Genomic DNA, 17,971 nt, shown 5'->3' on the forward strand with positions numbered 1-17,971 from the left:
ATCGAGAGATTTGGATATCGTTTCATTCCTAATCATAACTCCTCAAAACCAATGCAGTTGTGAATTCTAATCCTTTAAACTTCTTTTAGCCACCAGCTGGATGTTATAAATTACACTTAATAGTCACACTCATACACCACAGACACCAGGGGCGAAGCAGGTTAAGTGTCTTGCCTTAGGACATAACAATCTATCAATGATGTTATAATAATAATAATAATAATGCATCATATTTATATAGCGCTATTTTGAACAGACTGATGGAAGCGAGGCTGCAAATCTGGTTCCGAACACACACCACTTTCATACAAGGTAATGTGGATGAAGTGCCTTGTTGAAGGACACAACAGTTTTTTCAACTGCCCCCCCCCTGTAGTTCCTGGTTTTCCCAGTGTCTCCCATCCAAGCACTAACCAGGTCCAGCCCTGCTTAGCTTCTGAGATCTGACGGGATCAGGCTTTGACAATCTGATACGACCACAAAAAATGTGATGCTGAAAGCGGGATTCAAACCACCAGCCTTTGGATCAATGGACACACACTCTACCGTCACTCCAATATAACGACAAACTATTTAAAAAAGAAAGGACACCACACAGAGTTAAGAGTAATATTATCAGGAATGCTTTGGCTTGCATTTTTTTCACTTTCATCTTTTAAATTTTCCAATATTTCATTTATTTTTTTTTCTCTCAATCTTTTCTTGGTCCAATTTAAAAAATCTTTTGAATTTTCTTTTTTTTTTTTCGTTCATGTGTTTCAAGCATCCCATTCCTCCCTCTTTATTGCCCAAAGCAAACATGCTAGTAAATTAGAAATCCATTTTTACAAACAAAATACATGAAGAAAATACGTCCACATCCTGCAAATATAAACAGTAACATATCCAAAAAACTATTGTCCAATAAACATATTACACATTTTTACACTATTGTGATAGCAGTAGCATACAGGAGTTATACAAAATTGAATCAAAGACCTCTGTATCTTCACAAGCAAGAGCCCTGTCCAATAATGGTATTACTTAAAATCAGCTTGTGAAACTGTTAACAACAAAATCCAAACATTAAGAGATGCTATGCAGATTTTCAGTCAACAAGTAGATAAGTAGATAGTGTTCTCTGGGTCTTGGAAATATAAAGCAAAATATGCATTCTAAGGGAGACCGAATTCTAGATTAATAGATATTCTTGTGTTTTTTTATCATTATTCATTGAACATCCCAGGAACACTAGCTTACAGTATACAGTATAGAGAAACCAGTGTACATGCTGAGCCTCACAGATGCAAAAGAAATCAGAATATTGTGGGAAAGTTTGATTGAGTTTGAAAGTGAAGAAGGAAGTTTAGCAGTTTGCTCACTAACCAGAGGATTGCTGGTTATATTACCACTTTGTCCCACTGCCCAGATAATAGGGGAATATCTCCCTCTGTATAAATAAATAAAATTCATCTTGCCATAAAAACACTGGAAAGTAGGTTTTCTGATTTTGTTTTCAACCCAACATACTGCATGTATAACCTATGTGTGTAGATTTTTATTTATTTTAAAAAAAACACTGTGCCTAAGTAATTATGTAAGATAAACGTTTTAGACTTTCCCACAATATTTGGATTTATTTGCATGCACCCAGAGTGAGTCAGCTTCTTGTGTCTTCCATTTGCCACAGATGAATATTGTGCAACTTAAAATGTGAGTATGCGAAAAAAAAAAAAAAAAAAAGGGAGCACTCAATTTAAATAAGCAGAGACACTCTTGCTTTGCATTTCTACCTGACATATTAAAACAACAAAAAGATACAACAGTAATTACTCTCTCAAGCATTTACAAAATGTACAAAAGTAAATGTTAACTCTTGTAAAAATTCAGCCGTTTGCTGATTGTAAGGCAAAATTATATATATTAAAATCAACAACGTTTACATTCAAACCCCTGTCTTTAGATCACGTGAGATGACCATGTCCTAACAGGCCTTTCGTATGACTTAAGAAAGAAGTGTAAGATACCAAACAGACAGAGTGAACACATACTTTATGCACTAGACAATTGTGGAAAGTGATTGTTGTCAGTAGTACTTTTCTAACAATTACACAGAACTCTCAACTTTCAGAACTCTTGTGTACTGAAGAAATGTGTGGATTTTAGGGGATGACTATATATTATTGAACAGACTTTACCGCAATATTCTAGTGCACAAAGATGCTTCATGAACGGGAGAAAGCTTCCTATAAAACCGTATTAGATGTGAGTGGAGAACTTGTAAACGTCAGTGTTGTCTATTGCACTGGGATCCTTCTGTACCTGCGCTGGCTTAAGGGACTGTATTCAATGTACTGGAAATGAGCATGCAACTAGTGCTATCAAAAACGGCAAGCAAAGTAGTGGGTAGTAGAAATGTACATGGATGTTTTTAGAGGTCATATTATACCTATTGTGTGAAATCTCCTTCAGGTACTGCACAGTGCACTTGTGGAAAAATAAAAATCTTACTTCTTACTAGAATTTGTGATGGAATGGGTGTGTCCCTAAAACTTGGGACAAAAAGTCTTCAAAAATGGCGTTTAAATACAGAATATGTATAAAAATACCTATTCACAGTAGACACAAATGTTGTGCATTACTGATACGAATCGTCTGGTAAGCACACTGAAACGTACATAGATTTGTACTATATCTATGAGGACAACTTAGACACGTTCTACTCTCAGCAAAAGTGAGATATCTTAATCAGGTTTGTGTTAATATCGAGGGTAAATAATTCAGCCCTCTGTGTCTTCTGATGTTACCTAAAGACTTGTGTTAAAAATAATTTTGCTTCAAAATACTGAACACAAAACAAGATCAGTTTTTTTGTGGAGGGGTATTTCACTATCGTCTCCAGGATCTGCTCTCATACTCGTCATCTTCGTCGTCATCCTCCTCCTCTTCCTCCTCCTCCGCCAGAAAAGAGCCACTCTCCTTCTGTTTGGGGAGAAAAAAAAAAACACACACACATTAGATTAGCTTTGTTGTGTTTTTGGCTTTTTAAACATCAAAGAAACCCATCACTGATAGCAGCTATTCGCTTGATGATCATAATCACACAAGATAAAATCTGAGCTTTTGAAATGTGTTTTGTCATACCGAGCTGTCCTCTTCTTTGGCGTCTTCCTCCTCGGGTTCAGTTGTGACGGAGGGGGTCTTGGGCTTGTACCAAGAAATCTGAAGCACACGACCTTTGAACTTTGCTCCCTGGTTGGCGGCCTGATAATTCAAAGAGTGAAAAATTTACTTTGAAAAGTCTGGTGCTTTCGGTTTACAGGTGAAGTTCTGTAACTTACATTTTCTGCTTCACTTCTTGTTTTGAATGTCATTACAACACTGTTGGCATCATGGTCACGCAAATCCTCAATCTCTCCAAATTTCTATGAGAAAAAAATAAAATCAGCATCAGCTGTGTATAGCAGCCATTATTACCAAACACCATTTGTACTTTTACATTTGGGAACATGTTTTTGGTTAAACCCACCTAGACATTAGGAGAACATGCAAAGTGCACACAAAGATCCCACGCAGGGAACTGAACATGGGATATTCTTACCTGTTTCATTGGGGACTAACAACTGCCACTATAATTCTAAATGCAATCCATTCCTCTTTGCACAACACAATACATATAAAAAATAAGGCTTTATATAACTCTACTAATAACTCTACTAGTTTAAAGCAATAAAACTACTCAGGTCCAATAAAAGCAAATGTATCAATAACTAAAAGGTAAAACTATTCAAATAAATAGAAGACACAGAGGACCACATACAACTTGAGCAGTGTTAAAGCCAGAGAATAAAAGGGGGTCCTCAGACAGTATTTCAAAAACTCCACTGTCTAAATACAAACATATTCCTGAAACTTCCTCCAACTTTCTCGTGAGTTTTTCATACCACAAAGTGCGGCATTAGCTCCTCCTTCTCCTCCTGTGTGACCCCCAGGATGGCCAGAGCTCTGGGCCTGTGGTCCACCACCATGCGGTTCACGGTGCCCCCCCTGCCCAGCCCGTCCCGGCTGCGTCCTCTGCCCCGCCCCACGTGTCCTGCTCCGTGATCAGCGGACATCTTTCCTCTGCCCCGGCCCCGGCCTGAAGGAGAGCGGATCAGGCCTAACCGTGTTGCCTAAGGAGACAACAGAAAAAGTCAGTTGGGCAAGAAAAACAGGTTAAGAGGAGTCTAATCGTGAAATTTGTGTCTTGTCCCTCCTCTACACACAAAATACGAGATTGGGTCTGTGAGAACAAGATTTTGAGATTGACATAATTTATAATGCATTTATTGTCCATTTTACAATTTTGGCTTTGCAAAATCTACAAAGCCAAAATTGTTCCAAAAAAGCCACTGTTTTTTGGAACTAAGGCCTCTCAAAATGTCTTGCCAGAGCTTAACCCTTCTTTGTCCAAATAAAATGTGAAAACATTGGTGACATTTCAGATCCTTTTTCTCATGTGTGCACAATCTTGTCAATTTCATCTTGTACCTACTTATTTGCATGAGGTTTTGATGGAAAAGACCCATCACACATCTAATCATGAATGCTCATACATAATATTGTGATGAGGAGGGTTCTGTACACAATAACAAATATTTTCAATCTCCATCAGTCTTCTGCAATGTACCAAACATAACTTGTTTTTAATCAGGATTACTTTTTTTCCTGCTCTTTAACCAGACTTTCTCCGCCCTCATCCCTCTTTCACTTGGGTCTCTAATTGTCGCTCTACAGTTTGAACCAGAACTAACAGCTCAAACTTTAATGAGACAGTTCTCAACAGTGAGAGGCTGTGTCTGATTTGGACTGGTTGCCTGCTCCTCTGGGCTTTCTTAAGTGGCTGAAGTTTAATGCGCAGAAGGAGGGTTGGCCTGGGACGACGGGGACCACATGCATTTTTAATGTCGCACTAATTTAAGACCCAGGGGGAGGAGAGAAAGAACATGTCAGGATAGGAGGGCTGTTACTGACACAAAGTCAGGGATCAGACTGGTCTTTGACACTGATGATGACCTTGTACAGTGTTTCCCTGCAAAGGGCATTTGTGTTGGTTATTGAAGCCAGGTCGAAATTACAAAAAAAAGTGTTTAAAAATTATTAATTGGCAATAGATGTTGGCTATATGTATATGTATATACTATATGCCACCAAAAAGAAATAAACTTGCAGTGTGATCTTCCAAATGTGTTTCAACTGACATTGTTGCCCAAAATGTTTGTAGTGCTTTGACATTTCAATCAGTGAAAACTCTTAACAAATGCAATATAGAAAAGTTTAATGGAATTGATAGAAGCAAAAAAAAAGTTAGAGTGCCTTTAAATAATAAATTCAAGCAACAGGTTGTCAAATGATTGCTTATTTAGATGAAGGTGTAGCTTTTCTGGTTTGTGATGCTTCAAAAGAATTTTGAGGACACATTTCCTGTAGTCACTAGTTGTAATGTACAAATTAATGACATCTTTGTTAGCAGTTTGGTGGTCTTCTCATCCTGTGTGTGCGTGTGTGTGTGTGTGTGTGTGTGTGTGCGTGCGTAGTGTGTTAGCGAGAGGCACCTCCACTTGTAGCTGCCCCAGTTTCCTCTTGAGGTCGGTGGTGTCCTCTCCAGAGTTCATCTTCTTGTGAAAGTCGAGCTCAGCATCTAGCAGCTCCTTCTGGGCCTAGACGCATTCAGAGTCACATACAAATGTACTGCACATTGCATTCAGTATCAAAGACTTAGCACTCTCAGATCACAAGTGTTGTGAGAAAAACAATATCAGCATTTATGTGATGACTAATATAAGACCTGAAAGTAACATTGTTATGGGAACTGCAAAATGTTGCAAATCTCTGCAGATGAAAGCAACCAAAAAAATAAATATAAGTCTAAATAAAATAAGTCTAGTTGGAAAATATAGATATTAAGGTGGTCACAATACTAAACTTTGAAACTCAATTTTGATACTAAAGAATATATAATAGAATACCTACTTTCATAGCCAAATGATAATTTTAAAAGCTCCTTTTTAGTCAATGCTGAAATTTTCAAAACAAAATAATCTTATTATACCATGCGGTCTTTCACTAGTTCTGTTAAAACTCAAGTTGAGACTGTTCCAAATTTGTTATGTGAACATTCTTTGCAGTATAGTTAGTGGCTTGAAAGAGCATCTATCTACAATACTAGTTTTAGTCATCGATTAGTATCTGACTTTCGATACTTTTGACAACCCAAATAGACATGCAAAAGTCTTTCCTGATGTCGCCAACTACTAAATAGGCCACTGAAACACATGCTTGAATTTAGGTGTTTTTGACCAAAAAGCTGTAAATGTATTTAGTTTGCACTAAAATGGCAGGAATAAAGGAATAAAGGAATAGTCGACAATGCTGTTAAAACATCATATAGACAGTGTAGTCATGGAGAAAAGTGGATTTAGTGTTTAGTTCCACTTTAAACTTACATCGCTTTTATTCTTGGGCTGGTTGTTGTTGGCTTTGGCACTGGTGACCTGAGCGACTGGGTGCAGGTCATTCTGAAGCTGGGAGATTTTGTCAGTCAGCTCCTTCAGTGTCTTCATGATGTTTGCTCTTTCTTCTGGCTTCATCCCTCTGTTTTTCTCCAGACGGTTTATTAAGGCCTGAACGAATGCAGCATTACGTAAATAAAAAGAACGAAGCACTGCAAATAATATACAAAATTAAACTGTTACTTCTAGAAATTACTCACTTTTTGGCACTCAATTTGTTTCTGCAACATCTCCTGCTTCTTCTTCCTCATGTCCTGCTGAAGTTTTAATGCTTCCTAAAAGAGAGCAAAAGGGATAATAAATAATAATGATTTTGCAGATTAAAAAAGTTACAATGTCAGCTTAAAAAGTTCTTGCCTGCTTCTGCTTGAGAGCTTCTTGTGCAATGAGTACTTTGGCTGTTTTCCCCAGACTCTTTGAGGAGGACTTTAGGGAGGTCGGAGCGAAGGGCGCTTTCTGAGAGTTGGTCGGAGCAGATGCCACCTACAAATGATAGGCCGGTAAGTACAGCACAGAGCAGTAAAAACAAATAAAGAAAGTCAATGTGCTCAAAAGTACAAAGTATCAACAGTACTACAGAAAATAAGTAAATATGTGCGTATCTATGTATGTATCAAGTGAATTATATGAACATGACTATATGATGTATTAGTATGTGTAGGGATATTTTCACAACTGCCTTAAATGAGGAAATTATAAAAACCTAAATACAGGTAAATAAAATAACAGACATTTGTGTACTCATTTCTTGATGTAATTAAGCCTCCTTTATAAGCACATGGGATATCTTGGAGTCTTTGTATGGACCAAATACCAATAACAGTATTACCACTGACCTGATGAGTTGTTTCAGTCCTATAAATGTTTAAAATGTGTAAAAACTTGTAATATATAAAAAGTGGTTCACATCTGGTCAAATTTTTCTATCCACCACACTGCCACTACACTAAACATACAAAATGCTTAAACAAAACCAAAAAAACCCCTAAAAAAAAATAAAAAAAAAATAAATAAAAAATAAAAAGCATCTTCATTACCAGCATTTCACATATATTCTGCAATATTAAACTCAAGTTATGACTTTCAACTAACTACTCCTTTTCCTATGTATAAAATGCCTTTATTTGGTATAGATGAAGGTGATGGTCAGGTGTAACCGTACAGGGGCAGGCTCAAGACTGGCGCTGTCCGCTGGGCTCACACCGGACGTCCCGGCTGTGGTCTGAGGCCGAGGTTTATGCACAGTCTTGTTCAAAACGTAGGCAGCTGCATTGTGCTGCTTTATCCCCTGTAGACAAAGGAACAAAAAACAACCATTTAGATATAGGCATATTTTGATGCACTATCCACCATCTTCTTGTCTCCAAGGAGATTTCATCATTTTGCCAAGAATGTTCCACAACCACGTATTAAACCTATTCATTTCCATGGAGACAAACGGGGCAAAACAAGACACATCTGTGGAGCCCTTGAATAAATGCAAGATAGATACTGTAGGCATCATGCTTTAGTATGGACAAGTTCAGGCAAAGCGATAAGATCTCCATTGAGACAAGCAGGTGGCTGATCTCCTATCAGAAATGTTGCATGCTCCTTTAAAAGTAAAAAAAAAATCATAATAAATATACATTCCTAGTAAAAATGTCATATAATTGGGTAATAAGCTGTAGGCAGCTAAATTGTTCATGCAAGAATCTACAAAGGCATCATCAACCCTGAAGCAAACCCTATTGTCTTGAACATGAACAGTAATACCTTATGCACAGTGGGGTGCTGGGGTCCATGGTTGGGTTGCGGTGGCACAGTTTGGGGTCCTGTGCCCTGTTCCTGCCCTGGGGCCCCTGTGTGGTTGGCCCCGGGCTCTCGGTGCCAGTACACTCTGATGAAGCGGTTGTTCAGGACGGCCTCAGTGCTGGAGATAGCCCGCCTCGCCTCCTCATTCTTTGTGTACTGGATCAGTGCTGCCTCTGGGTCCCCACCAAACACCACCTGCTCCAACAAGGAGAACTACTCAGTAATTTGTTTTTTCCAAGACTGGTATACCGATAAAGCTCAATTTCAAATTCTTAATGTCATTTGTCATGTCACTTTTTGCAGTTCAAGTCCTTTGTTTAACTTTTATATTGGTGTCTAGTCTTGAACACCCTTTGGCTAAGTCTAAGTTTAGTCCTATCTTATCCCAGATAGTTAGACTGGTTCCCTTTTTTAATGTAAAGTGAAACTTAAAGTCTGTACCTGGATGTTGACGATGGTACCAAACTTGCTGAAGTGCTCGTTGAGTTTGGTGATGTTATTTAGCTCCCGTGGGATCTTGCGCACCTCCAGTTTGGTGTTGATATAATGGTTCCTCTTAGGAAAGGGGCCTTTGTGTTGGTTGTTGAAGCCAGGCCTAAAATAAATAATAAAAAAGAAATTATAAAATGACAATAGGTGTTGACTATATACCATCTACTATACCACCAAAGACAAATGCATTTGTAGTGTGATCTGTATAAATAGACATTTCTGCACTTTGCAGTACTTCTTACATTTTTGCAACGTCAACTAAGACTTCTTCAGACACGTTTAAACATTTCTGATGGTTTGGGACAATATTTTCATTCTGAGGAAATAAGCTCCATGCTGGTAAATTTTAAGACCAACTCTAGTTATGCCATGTAATATCAGAAACAGCTATGGCAAAGTGGTTGTAACTTAATAGCATTCAGTTGCTCCTGTGTCCCAGACAAAAGATAGGCCTCTGCCCTATGAGTCACCTTGTACAGAAATAAGGATCCTACAAGCTCTAAGAGGAAGCAACTGTTTGCTCAAATTTCAAGACCCTAGAATTTTTCTCTGACATAAAATTGGAAATGGTCAAGGCAATATTCTATCAACTTTCTGGGTAATTCTGAGACAATAAAGTGTAAAGTTCTGACAACTCATATAGCAAAAAGTAACAAGAGAAGGAGAAGTGGATTAGTAACGCACCTGAGGTATTCAATAAGGTCAAATCTAACCTTATAATCCTGAGAGGCATGGGATTGTTTTCAATGAATAGGAATATCCAAATACAAACTGAACAACTAGAGTATGAGTTTTGTGGTAAAACAGTTTTACATTGCTGTCCATTCCTTGAAGTTGTGAATGTATTGGCCTTACTTGTCCATCCAGGGCTTCTTGGCCTGTGGACCGTCGGTTGGGCCAGTCTCGAGGCTCCTCTTCCTGACTTCCTGCTCTGAGCTGAAGCGGTTTGGTACTGTAGTGCTGCTGCCGGAGGAGGGCTCTGTCTGGATCACTATGTTGGCAGCTGTTAAAATTCAAAACAAAACAAGATTTAGAGTAAGGATCATTTTATTTTTTGATATTTATTGAGGTCGTTGTGTGGTACCTCTGTTGCCTTGGCCCTCGTTGGATGTGAGCCCGATGAGGTTTGGGCGCTGTGTCTGAACCCGAGGAATGAAGTGACGAAAGGGGGCGCTGCGACCTGCTCCAGTCATGCCCGGAGCCTCAGGATTATAACCCTCTGCGTCATAGTTATCTGAACACACAGACACAAGCACAGCAGATCAATACAACTGAAAATGAAACCAAAATCACTACACCAAACTGTGAGGCCTTAAATTAAAGTGCATATGACAGATCTGACTCCTCATTTCACTAAACTTAGTAAACAGTTTGCCTCAGTTTACTAAAAAATCTTGCCTAGGTTCTGTTTTATTTTATTTTAGTTTAGTTTATAAATTTTACTTCCTGGCTGCACATGACAGCTGACACGTGCAGATAATCCTGTAACTGCTAGTAGCAACCATAATAATAATTAACAAGAGTCTGAATCTAAATTGCACACTAGTTAGTCTCTGAATGAATGTTTAACAGAAAAGGTTCTATAATGAAACACCTTTGCTTATTGTATTTTGGTACTTTTTTCCATAAACTGCCACTTGACTGATATAAAACTAAGATAAATATTTACTCATCTCACCACTATTTCTAATTACAGCTATTTAGCAATTAGAAAAAAAATCAAACCTGTCATATGCACTTTACATGACAGATCACACAAAATAATGAGAGCAGGAGAACGTTTCATTCCTGAAATTGATGAACAGTGTCATCTTGTGGTCAACAACAGTTACTACAAATACACAGCATCACACGTCAAAAATTAACTCAAAATCTAATACAACAAAATAGCATTTGTCTTACTTTCTGATTTATTTTACACTGAACAGTAAAATAATAGTTAATTGAAATAACAAAAAAAAATGAAAGAATGAGCTTTGTGTAGATGCAATTCACAGGAAAAAACAGAATCGGGTCTCAATCTGAATAGGTGCTTACATTCAGACTGGACAAACTGAGGATGCAGAGAAACGGAGGAGGACGAGGGAGGAGGAGGAAGAGTAGGAGGTGGCAGGCCAACGCCAGGCGGTCCAATGGGAGGAGAAGAAGTGAGAGCCGATTGGTGGTTGGGTGTGTCAATCCCACTGGTGACTATCAGTGGGGGTCCTGAGGGAGACACAAGCCCAGGCTAATGTCTCAGGGTCATCATCAAAACACTTCATCAAGTCACAGCAGCTCATCAAGTTAATGTGAGTATTGGCCCAAATGTTCAAAGTGGGATAAGCAAAGGCCAAACATGTTTCAAGTTATAAATTTCACATATTACACTTAATACATTTTTGTGATCTTCACATTCAATAATTCACATTCATAACTTCAAAACAGCACCACTTTCTGACCAAACTGTATCAAGGCACAGTTTCAGATATTTCAGATTAATTGTCTTTACAAAAGCAAACAAAAGTCTATTTACAATAATGCAACTTTAACCTCCATATTTGAGAATAATGTGGCAAATAACATCTGCATTGAAGGAAATGTATATGCCATACTACGTCAATTTACATCTGCAGTCCAACCTCAAATGAAGGAGTTAAGGCTCATTTATGCTCCACTTTCGTACATAAGCAGATCTGTACAGTTCAAGTATAGAAAACGTCACTGCAATTATACTTCCAATTGTTTCTAATATCAAGGCTGCATTTTCTTAAATAACCACTAGACGGCCCTAAAAGTCAGTTTGAGAATTGACCAAAACCGACAAAATACAGCAACAAATAAACAACACACAGCAGTTTTCAGATTGTATTTGTTAGAAAAAGAGTGCATAAAAATATAGTGAGGGAAACATTTATTTGTTTTGCAGCTGGTTCTAGTCACTTTTAAAAGTTTAACTTTCACTTAGAGCCCTGCACTGCGGGACTTGATGCAAAACAGTGCTGCACGGAACACATTTTGAAAGCTCACTGCGGGTGAGAGCGGGACTGCACAATGCGGGAGCGGGCGGGACGATAAACTACAGTCCCACAAACTAAATGAGTGTAAAGTAAAATATACAAAAGATTAATGTTTGCCTATCATACATAATTTGTGCTGGATATTTTGTTATGGTATTAATAAAAACATTTTAAGCAGCCTAAACTTGCACATTTTAAACAATTCATTTCTGCTTCTCAGTGTTTGATAGAGCTTAAGAATGCGAACGTCCCCCGGGATTTGTGGGTGGGATCGGGACAAAATATCACAGATGAGGGTGGAAATGAAAATTAGAATATTTTGCGGGCACGGGCGGGACTGAAAATTCTGTCCCACGCAGACCTCTACTTCCATTGTAAAGCTGTGTTCACTACTGCCGCCAGTGGTCTGTTCATGTACTGCTCTCATGCTCTTATTCCACATGTTCTGAGAAGATGGACCATATTATAGACAGAGCAACATAGATGGACAAAAATCTTGCCTAGAACGTGGAGCATAAATAGGCCTTTAGTCACAATGTTGAAGGCAAGAAATTACACACTATATTGATATCGCAGTTTTATGGAAGTATAGATGTGCCAGAAGTTTTGATTTAGAATATTTCATGATGAATGAAATAACCTGAATAAAAAAAATTGTTGAAATGGAAATTATTGGACAAAAAGAAAAAAAGGATTAATGTGATTATGTTTCAGCATCTTTAATTCAGACTGACAAAATTCAAGTTGCCAAATTCAGATACAAAAAAATTCCAGTTTCAGGTCAAAGTTCACCGCACATTCTGTTACTATGGGAACTTGCTAACACCAGGTGGCACCATACTCATAGAGGCCAAAAAGCAGAAGACTATTTTTTATAAAATTTTTTTGTTCAAGTTATTTCAATCATCATGAAATATTCCAATTCAAAACTCTGGCACATCAATACTTCCATACAGTTTAGTGCTACTCTAACCTTGATTTGTTTAACAGGTAGCCATTTCAGGGTTAAAATCAAATCAAATGAATTGAGCTATATGTAATATATATAAGTAATATATGTAATATGATAAAATACCACAATATAAACAGGTATGAAATATATTTTTTTTCCCCTCATATTGGTCAGCCCTACACCCAAACAGCATTCACAACTTGACTGAATCTGAAACTACTTACAGTGCAAGTGACTGCACCTCTTTGGTACTTACCCGGGAAGACCCCTGGAGGTGGTGGCTGGCCATAGGGGGGCATGGGGTTGATCCGTAGGGGGGGAGGGGGCTCTGTCATGGGAGGCAGAGGTATCCCAGGGGGCGGGGGGAGTACAGGCGCTGGGGGGAATGGCAACATGTTGGGCAAGTTCACATCGTCCACCACCAGGGGGTCGTTACCGTGGTCGAATGGGCACAGGTCGCCACGGACGCAGAAGCCCTTCTCTGAAACACAGGGACAAAAATATACCATTTAGAAGCGCGATATATTGCTGAAGAAAAAGCTATAAACAATAACACTAAAATCTTATTTATGCCACTGATACAAGTGTAAAGCAGCATTATAGCAAAAACAATTTTAAATATACACCATCATTAAAAATAAATAAATAAATAAATACAATGAAATAGATAAATAGCAAAATGAAACACATTCTAGATGTAGCAGAGTTGGCATAAATTGAAAATGAATCATAGAAGTTATTTATTTAACCAGCTCAAAATAAATTTTTGTACTCTGATACATATTTAGTATTTCCCACAGACCAAGCAGCATTGTGTAGCAGATCTGCAAAACATTGAGCAAGAGTTTTGTTAAAAGTACTGACCATTTTTTATCTATTCAGTAACTATCACAATATTCTTATAAAGAGCTACATCACAAGGTCTACACAATTCTTTTGATAAATTTTAATAAGACAGGTGGGCCGTGCCAAGTTCCTGAATTCAAGACGTTTAATGTTTATTAATGTGAGCAAGCAAAATCAAATTGTTTCTGCACAAAAGGCTGTCAAAGGTATTGGGAATCATACTAATCAAGACTAAAAGTAGTATCAAAACTAGATACTAATTTGAGCAAGTATCAATATTGCAAATCAATTCATTAATATTGAAATTGAATTTTTGAGTATTGTGACAACATTTTTTTTAGAGTTTTAGATCTTTAATTCTTCCATGGCAAGTTTATTCTACAATTCTGTATTTTTTGACACATATCTCGTGCACCCTACAGCCTCATTAACGACAACAGTGCTTACTGCTGTGCTATGTTTTCTTATGGGATGGAGGGTAAGTTTAGCCCTCCCTCAGAGGAGCACTGCACAGTGGAGCAGAGGTGTTGTGCTAAACAGTGGTCATTAGTGATGGGATTAGACAAAGCAGTTGGTGGCTCTCCTGAGTAACTATATCGTCTGGTGTAGAGGACATTTACATGAAAACACCATCGTACCACAGCTACAGGTGCATCTCTGCTCATCTGAATATGTTCCCCAGTGGCTCAGTTAAACAGTGAAGCATATAGTAGCTTGTACTGACTTGTGTTGGTTTAGGTTTTGTTAATTTTGATCATTATGCAAAATCTAAAACTATCAACTACTGTTCAAAATGTTAGCTCAGATTTTTTAAAATTTTCCATACCCAAGAGGTTATAAAAATGTGACCTCTTCACATGAAACACATAAAAAGTTTAATAGAGTTTTACAAGCTGTTAACCATGTCATAACAAAGCTCCCCCATCATTAGCTTTGACAAAGTTGTATTTTAAATTATTCCAGCAAGTTTGAGTTATTCAGCATTGTCCTGCATTGTCCCGCATTGAGGCTTGACACAAATGTGTAAAATCCCTGTTTATTTTACAATCATAACTTACTGTTAAGCATAATAAGTCTTCTTTAAAGTAACCACGTGTGGAACACAGTTAACAGGAACGTATTGTGTAGTAAACAAAATATGTAATTATAATAATTTACCAAAAAGAGGCGTGTGATTCCAGCAAAAGCCAGAGTGTAACTCCAAAGGAGGGTTGCAATAATCCCACCCACACACAAAATATTTACCATCATAGTCTCTGCAGCGCTGCTTGAGTGGGGTGGTCTTGTTGACAAATGGTTTGCCAGGGTCCAGCCTCTGGTTGCTATAGAAAGTGGACCAGCTGTCTGTGGTGCTGTCGGGTAGGTGAGCCGGTGTGACCACGGGGACACCCGGAGGCCCCGACACCCCGCTCGAAGTTGAGTATGGATGTGGTGGGGTGGGGAGCAAAGGTGATGGGTGCTGCTGTGAAGGGGTCCCTGATGAGGCTGTGGTGAAGTTTTCTGAGTCCTTCCTCTCCACATCAAACTTGGGCTTAAAATCTAAGCAGGAAAAAATGAATACATTTAGTCTGAGAATAGGCAGGTGGAAAACAGTATTTTGTAAAATAAAGATATGCAAAATAATTCCCTTCATCAAAATACAGAATAGTAAATGTATGCCAAGATACTAGAACACTTTTCTAACACCCATTGCAAATGTACTTACAGAATCACATAGATGTTTGGGTTTTTTTTTATAACATTTTTAATTACGTGAGGCAGAACATAGCAGTTTCTGTGTTGATATGCTTGAACTTGTTATACAAAATAACCCTTGTTATTGTGCAGTCCTTACAACACATGAATACTAAATTAGTCATAATGTTGTCCTGAAAACCTGAAGTGAAATAACTGAAAAGCAGCAACAAATCCAAATGCAGATCATATACAACCAGCACAAACCACTAAAACATGTACCACGTCCTCGGGCTTACCATTTATAATGTCCCTCTCATGTTGTCTGTAACAGGGGTTCCAAGGCCAGCTGTTAAATGTCCAATGTTGTTGAGCATGAAAGGCATAGTTCCTCATTTGTAAAAACACTGACAGCTGATATTACAAATGCACCCTAACCACTAAGCCAGTCCGTGTATGTGGCAGTGGCTCCGGTCTTCCCCTGACACCAGCGACTCAGCAATGACAGAAGGTGCTACTCTTCCTGGTGTGTTGCTGTTTGTGTGGGAGTGCCTCTCTCACCTCTACCTCCACGGTGCTCCCGGTCCCGGCTCTTCCCTCTGCTGCCGCTCCTGCTCCGACTGCGGCTCCGGCTGTAGCTCCGCCCCCGAGGGCTACCACGGCGACGCTCATGTCTCTCCCGCTCTCTGTGGGAGTCGTTGCCGCTTTTCCCGTGGCGATCAAAGTCCCGACGTTTGCGGTCATCACGTCTTCTCTCCTCTACCCTCCTAGTTTTTCCAAAAGAGTTTAATGCACTAATGACTTTTAGTATTATCAAGTTTTTCTCATTCTGCTGAGACTATGGTGATCTTTAAATCAGTCCAGAGTAAATTAACTTGTTCACTTTATTATGATAACTGTATAGCTTTACATTCCATAGTCAAGCATATACATAAAATCATGCTGAAATATCTAAAATTTAGACAAGGCCTGCCAGAGGTTCTAGCTTAAGCCAATATTTCAACAAAGTTGTTGTAGCTGATTAAAATAAAACCCTATAAATAAGGGGCTCCCACAGGGGGCCTGTACCTGGATTCATTAAAGTCAGAGCGGCTCCTCAGAGGACTCCTCCGACGTCTGTTTTCTCTCTCCTCTTCTGATATTTCAGGCTTAAGGGAAATAAGACAAAAATAAAATATAAACTAAACAAAGACAATCTACATGGTTATATAATTCATCATGCTACAAAATATATTCTTTACCTCCACAGACTCAGTTTTAGTTACAGGTTGCTTCACATCTTCTTTAGGGGTTTCCTTTGGAGGAGGATTTCCTAGGTAGTTTTTTGTTGTCAAGCTTTCAAACAGTTTTTCAACAAATCCCACAGTCTCTGTAATGAGGAAAAAAAAACAATGCATTTGCTGACTCAGGTACAACCTTTTCATTGCTTAAAGGAAATAAAATTTACAAAAAATATCAAGACCTTTTTGCAGGAAGACTTCAAGCTGATCAGCGCAAAGGGCTTTAAGCTCCTTCTCAGGTTTGTCTTTCTTTACAAGAGCCACCACATAGTTGGCCAGAGCTGCAGGGTCAGCGTCACATCTGAAATCAAACATGAATCACATTGCTTCATATTGTTTTATAGTAATCATCCAGCTATGAAATAGCTAACAAAATCTTGACCTTATATCACAAATAGGTCCCTGGGTTAGGGTTAAGATGATGCATGCTGCTCTACAGTTACCCAGAGGCACTGGCTGAAGGAGTTTCTCATTATGTTTGTTTAGGATCATTGAGAAAACAAACCTGAACCATTTCATTTGGCTACAAATAAAATTTCAAATAAGTAATTATTTCTTGATTACACGTGCATTGTTTGTTTGCATATGAATTAGGTAGATTAACTCTTATATGCACACTGAATACTAGTCCACATAATCGTATTATGTAACGTTAATAAACTAGGAGTCGTGTGTGATCAGCAGAACATATGGAAACGCATTCCTCCCACTGATCAGCACGCTCCTGGATACGGCATGTGATCATAAAATCGTAGTTTTTGTACTACATGTAGCTACATGTTTACAGTCCATGAAAAATGAATACGAAAAATGTGTACAAACACAGCAAGTGGACACTTCTTTTTCAGATATAAACAGCATGCTGCCAGTGCAGTACTGCATTCATTGCATCTGAAGTAGTTGGTAGCTGTATAAAGAGCTGTATAAAGTTACATTATTTCGGGGAAACTGCGTTTATAAGGACTCCAAAACAGTCCATGGAAACCTAAACGAACATGCGAAAAAGCTTCAGAACTCTCAACAATATTTGTACATAACGTGTATGTCCTAAACTGTGCAGGCGTCCACGGGCACTGGCTAACTCGTGCAGAAATTGCCATCATTTTCTAGCAAACTCATTGATGCACAGCGAGCTAGCGCAGCTACGTAGCATCCAAGCTAAATGTCATCTCACTTCAACACTTACATGGGCTCCAGGAGTTTCGCAAGCCACGTCTTCAGTGCGTCCACATGCTCTATGATCATCGTGAGAAAGACTAAAACACGATCTATAACGTTAAAATGAAAGTGCGTGTAAATAACCCAGCTTTCATCGTCAACCAATTTATAAGCTTAAAGGCCTATGCTGTCTTTACTGGCAGCTCGTACAAAACGGTTTACGGCATGGCAACACACAAGTCCTGTCGT

The 17,971-nt window shown here is 38.6% G+C and overlaps 1 protein-coding gene across 1 annotated transcript; it reads right to left on the bottom strand.

Moving 5' to 3' along the window:
* Positions 1-600: 600 nt before the first annotated feature.
* Positions 601-17,954, bottom strand: rbm27 (RNA binding motif protein 27). The gene is made up of 21 exons (XM_055148204.1): positions 17,751-17,954; positions 16,747-16,865; positions 16,526-16,653; positions 16,353-16,432; positions 15,846-16,051; positions 14,856-15,149; positions 13,021-13,245; positions 10,854-11,021; positions 9,901-10,050; positions 9,672-9,819; positions 8,766-8,919; positions 8,286-8,519; positions 7,693-7,818; positions 6,888-7,013; positions 6,731-6,805; positions 6,465-6,641; positions 5,574-5,678; positions 3,924-4,151; positions 3,321-3,404; positions 3,124-3,243; positions 601-2,961 (listed from the first exon to the last, which is right to left on the bottom strand). Exons 1-21 carry the CDS (start codon positions 17,807-17,809, stop codon positions 2,869-2,871), a joined length of 3,099 nt encoding a protein of 1,032 aa, XP_055004179.1. The 5' UTR covers positions 17,810-17,954; the 3' UTR covers positions 601-2,868.
* Between the last annotated feature and the right edge of the window lie 17 nt (positions 17,955-17,971).

The sequence above is a fragment of the Boleophthalmus pectinirostris genome, unplaced genomic scaffold (genome assembly GCF_026225935.1).
Source record: "Boleophthalmus pectinirostris isolate CB_2022bp ecotype Guang Dong unplaced genomic scaffold, ASM2622593v1 HiC_scaffold_12, whole genome shotgun sequence".
NCBI classification, from domain to species: Eukaryota; Metazoa; Chordata; class Actinopteri; order Gobiiformes; family Gobiidae; genus Boleophthalmus; species Boleophthalmus pectinirostris.

Bases quoted from the DNA above. Each gene is read 5' to 3' on its own strand.
- rbm27 (XM_055148204.1), bottom strand. From the start codon at position 17,809: ATGATCATAGAGCATGTGGACGCACTGAAGACGTGGCTTGCGAAACTC. The intron at 6,806-6,887 runs GCAAGAACTTTT...GCTCTCTTTTAG, and splicing joins AAGCTCTCAAGCAGAAGCAG to GAAGCATTAAAACTTCAGCA. The intron at 5,679-6,464 runs GTAAGTTTAAAG...GAATGCGTCTAG, and splicing joins AGCCCAAGAATAAAAGCGAT to GCCCAGAAGGAGCTGCTAGA.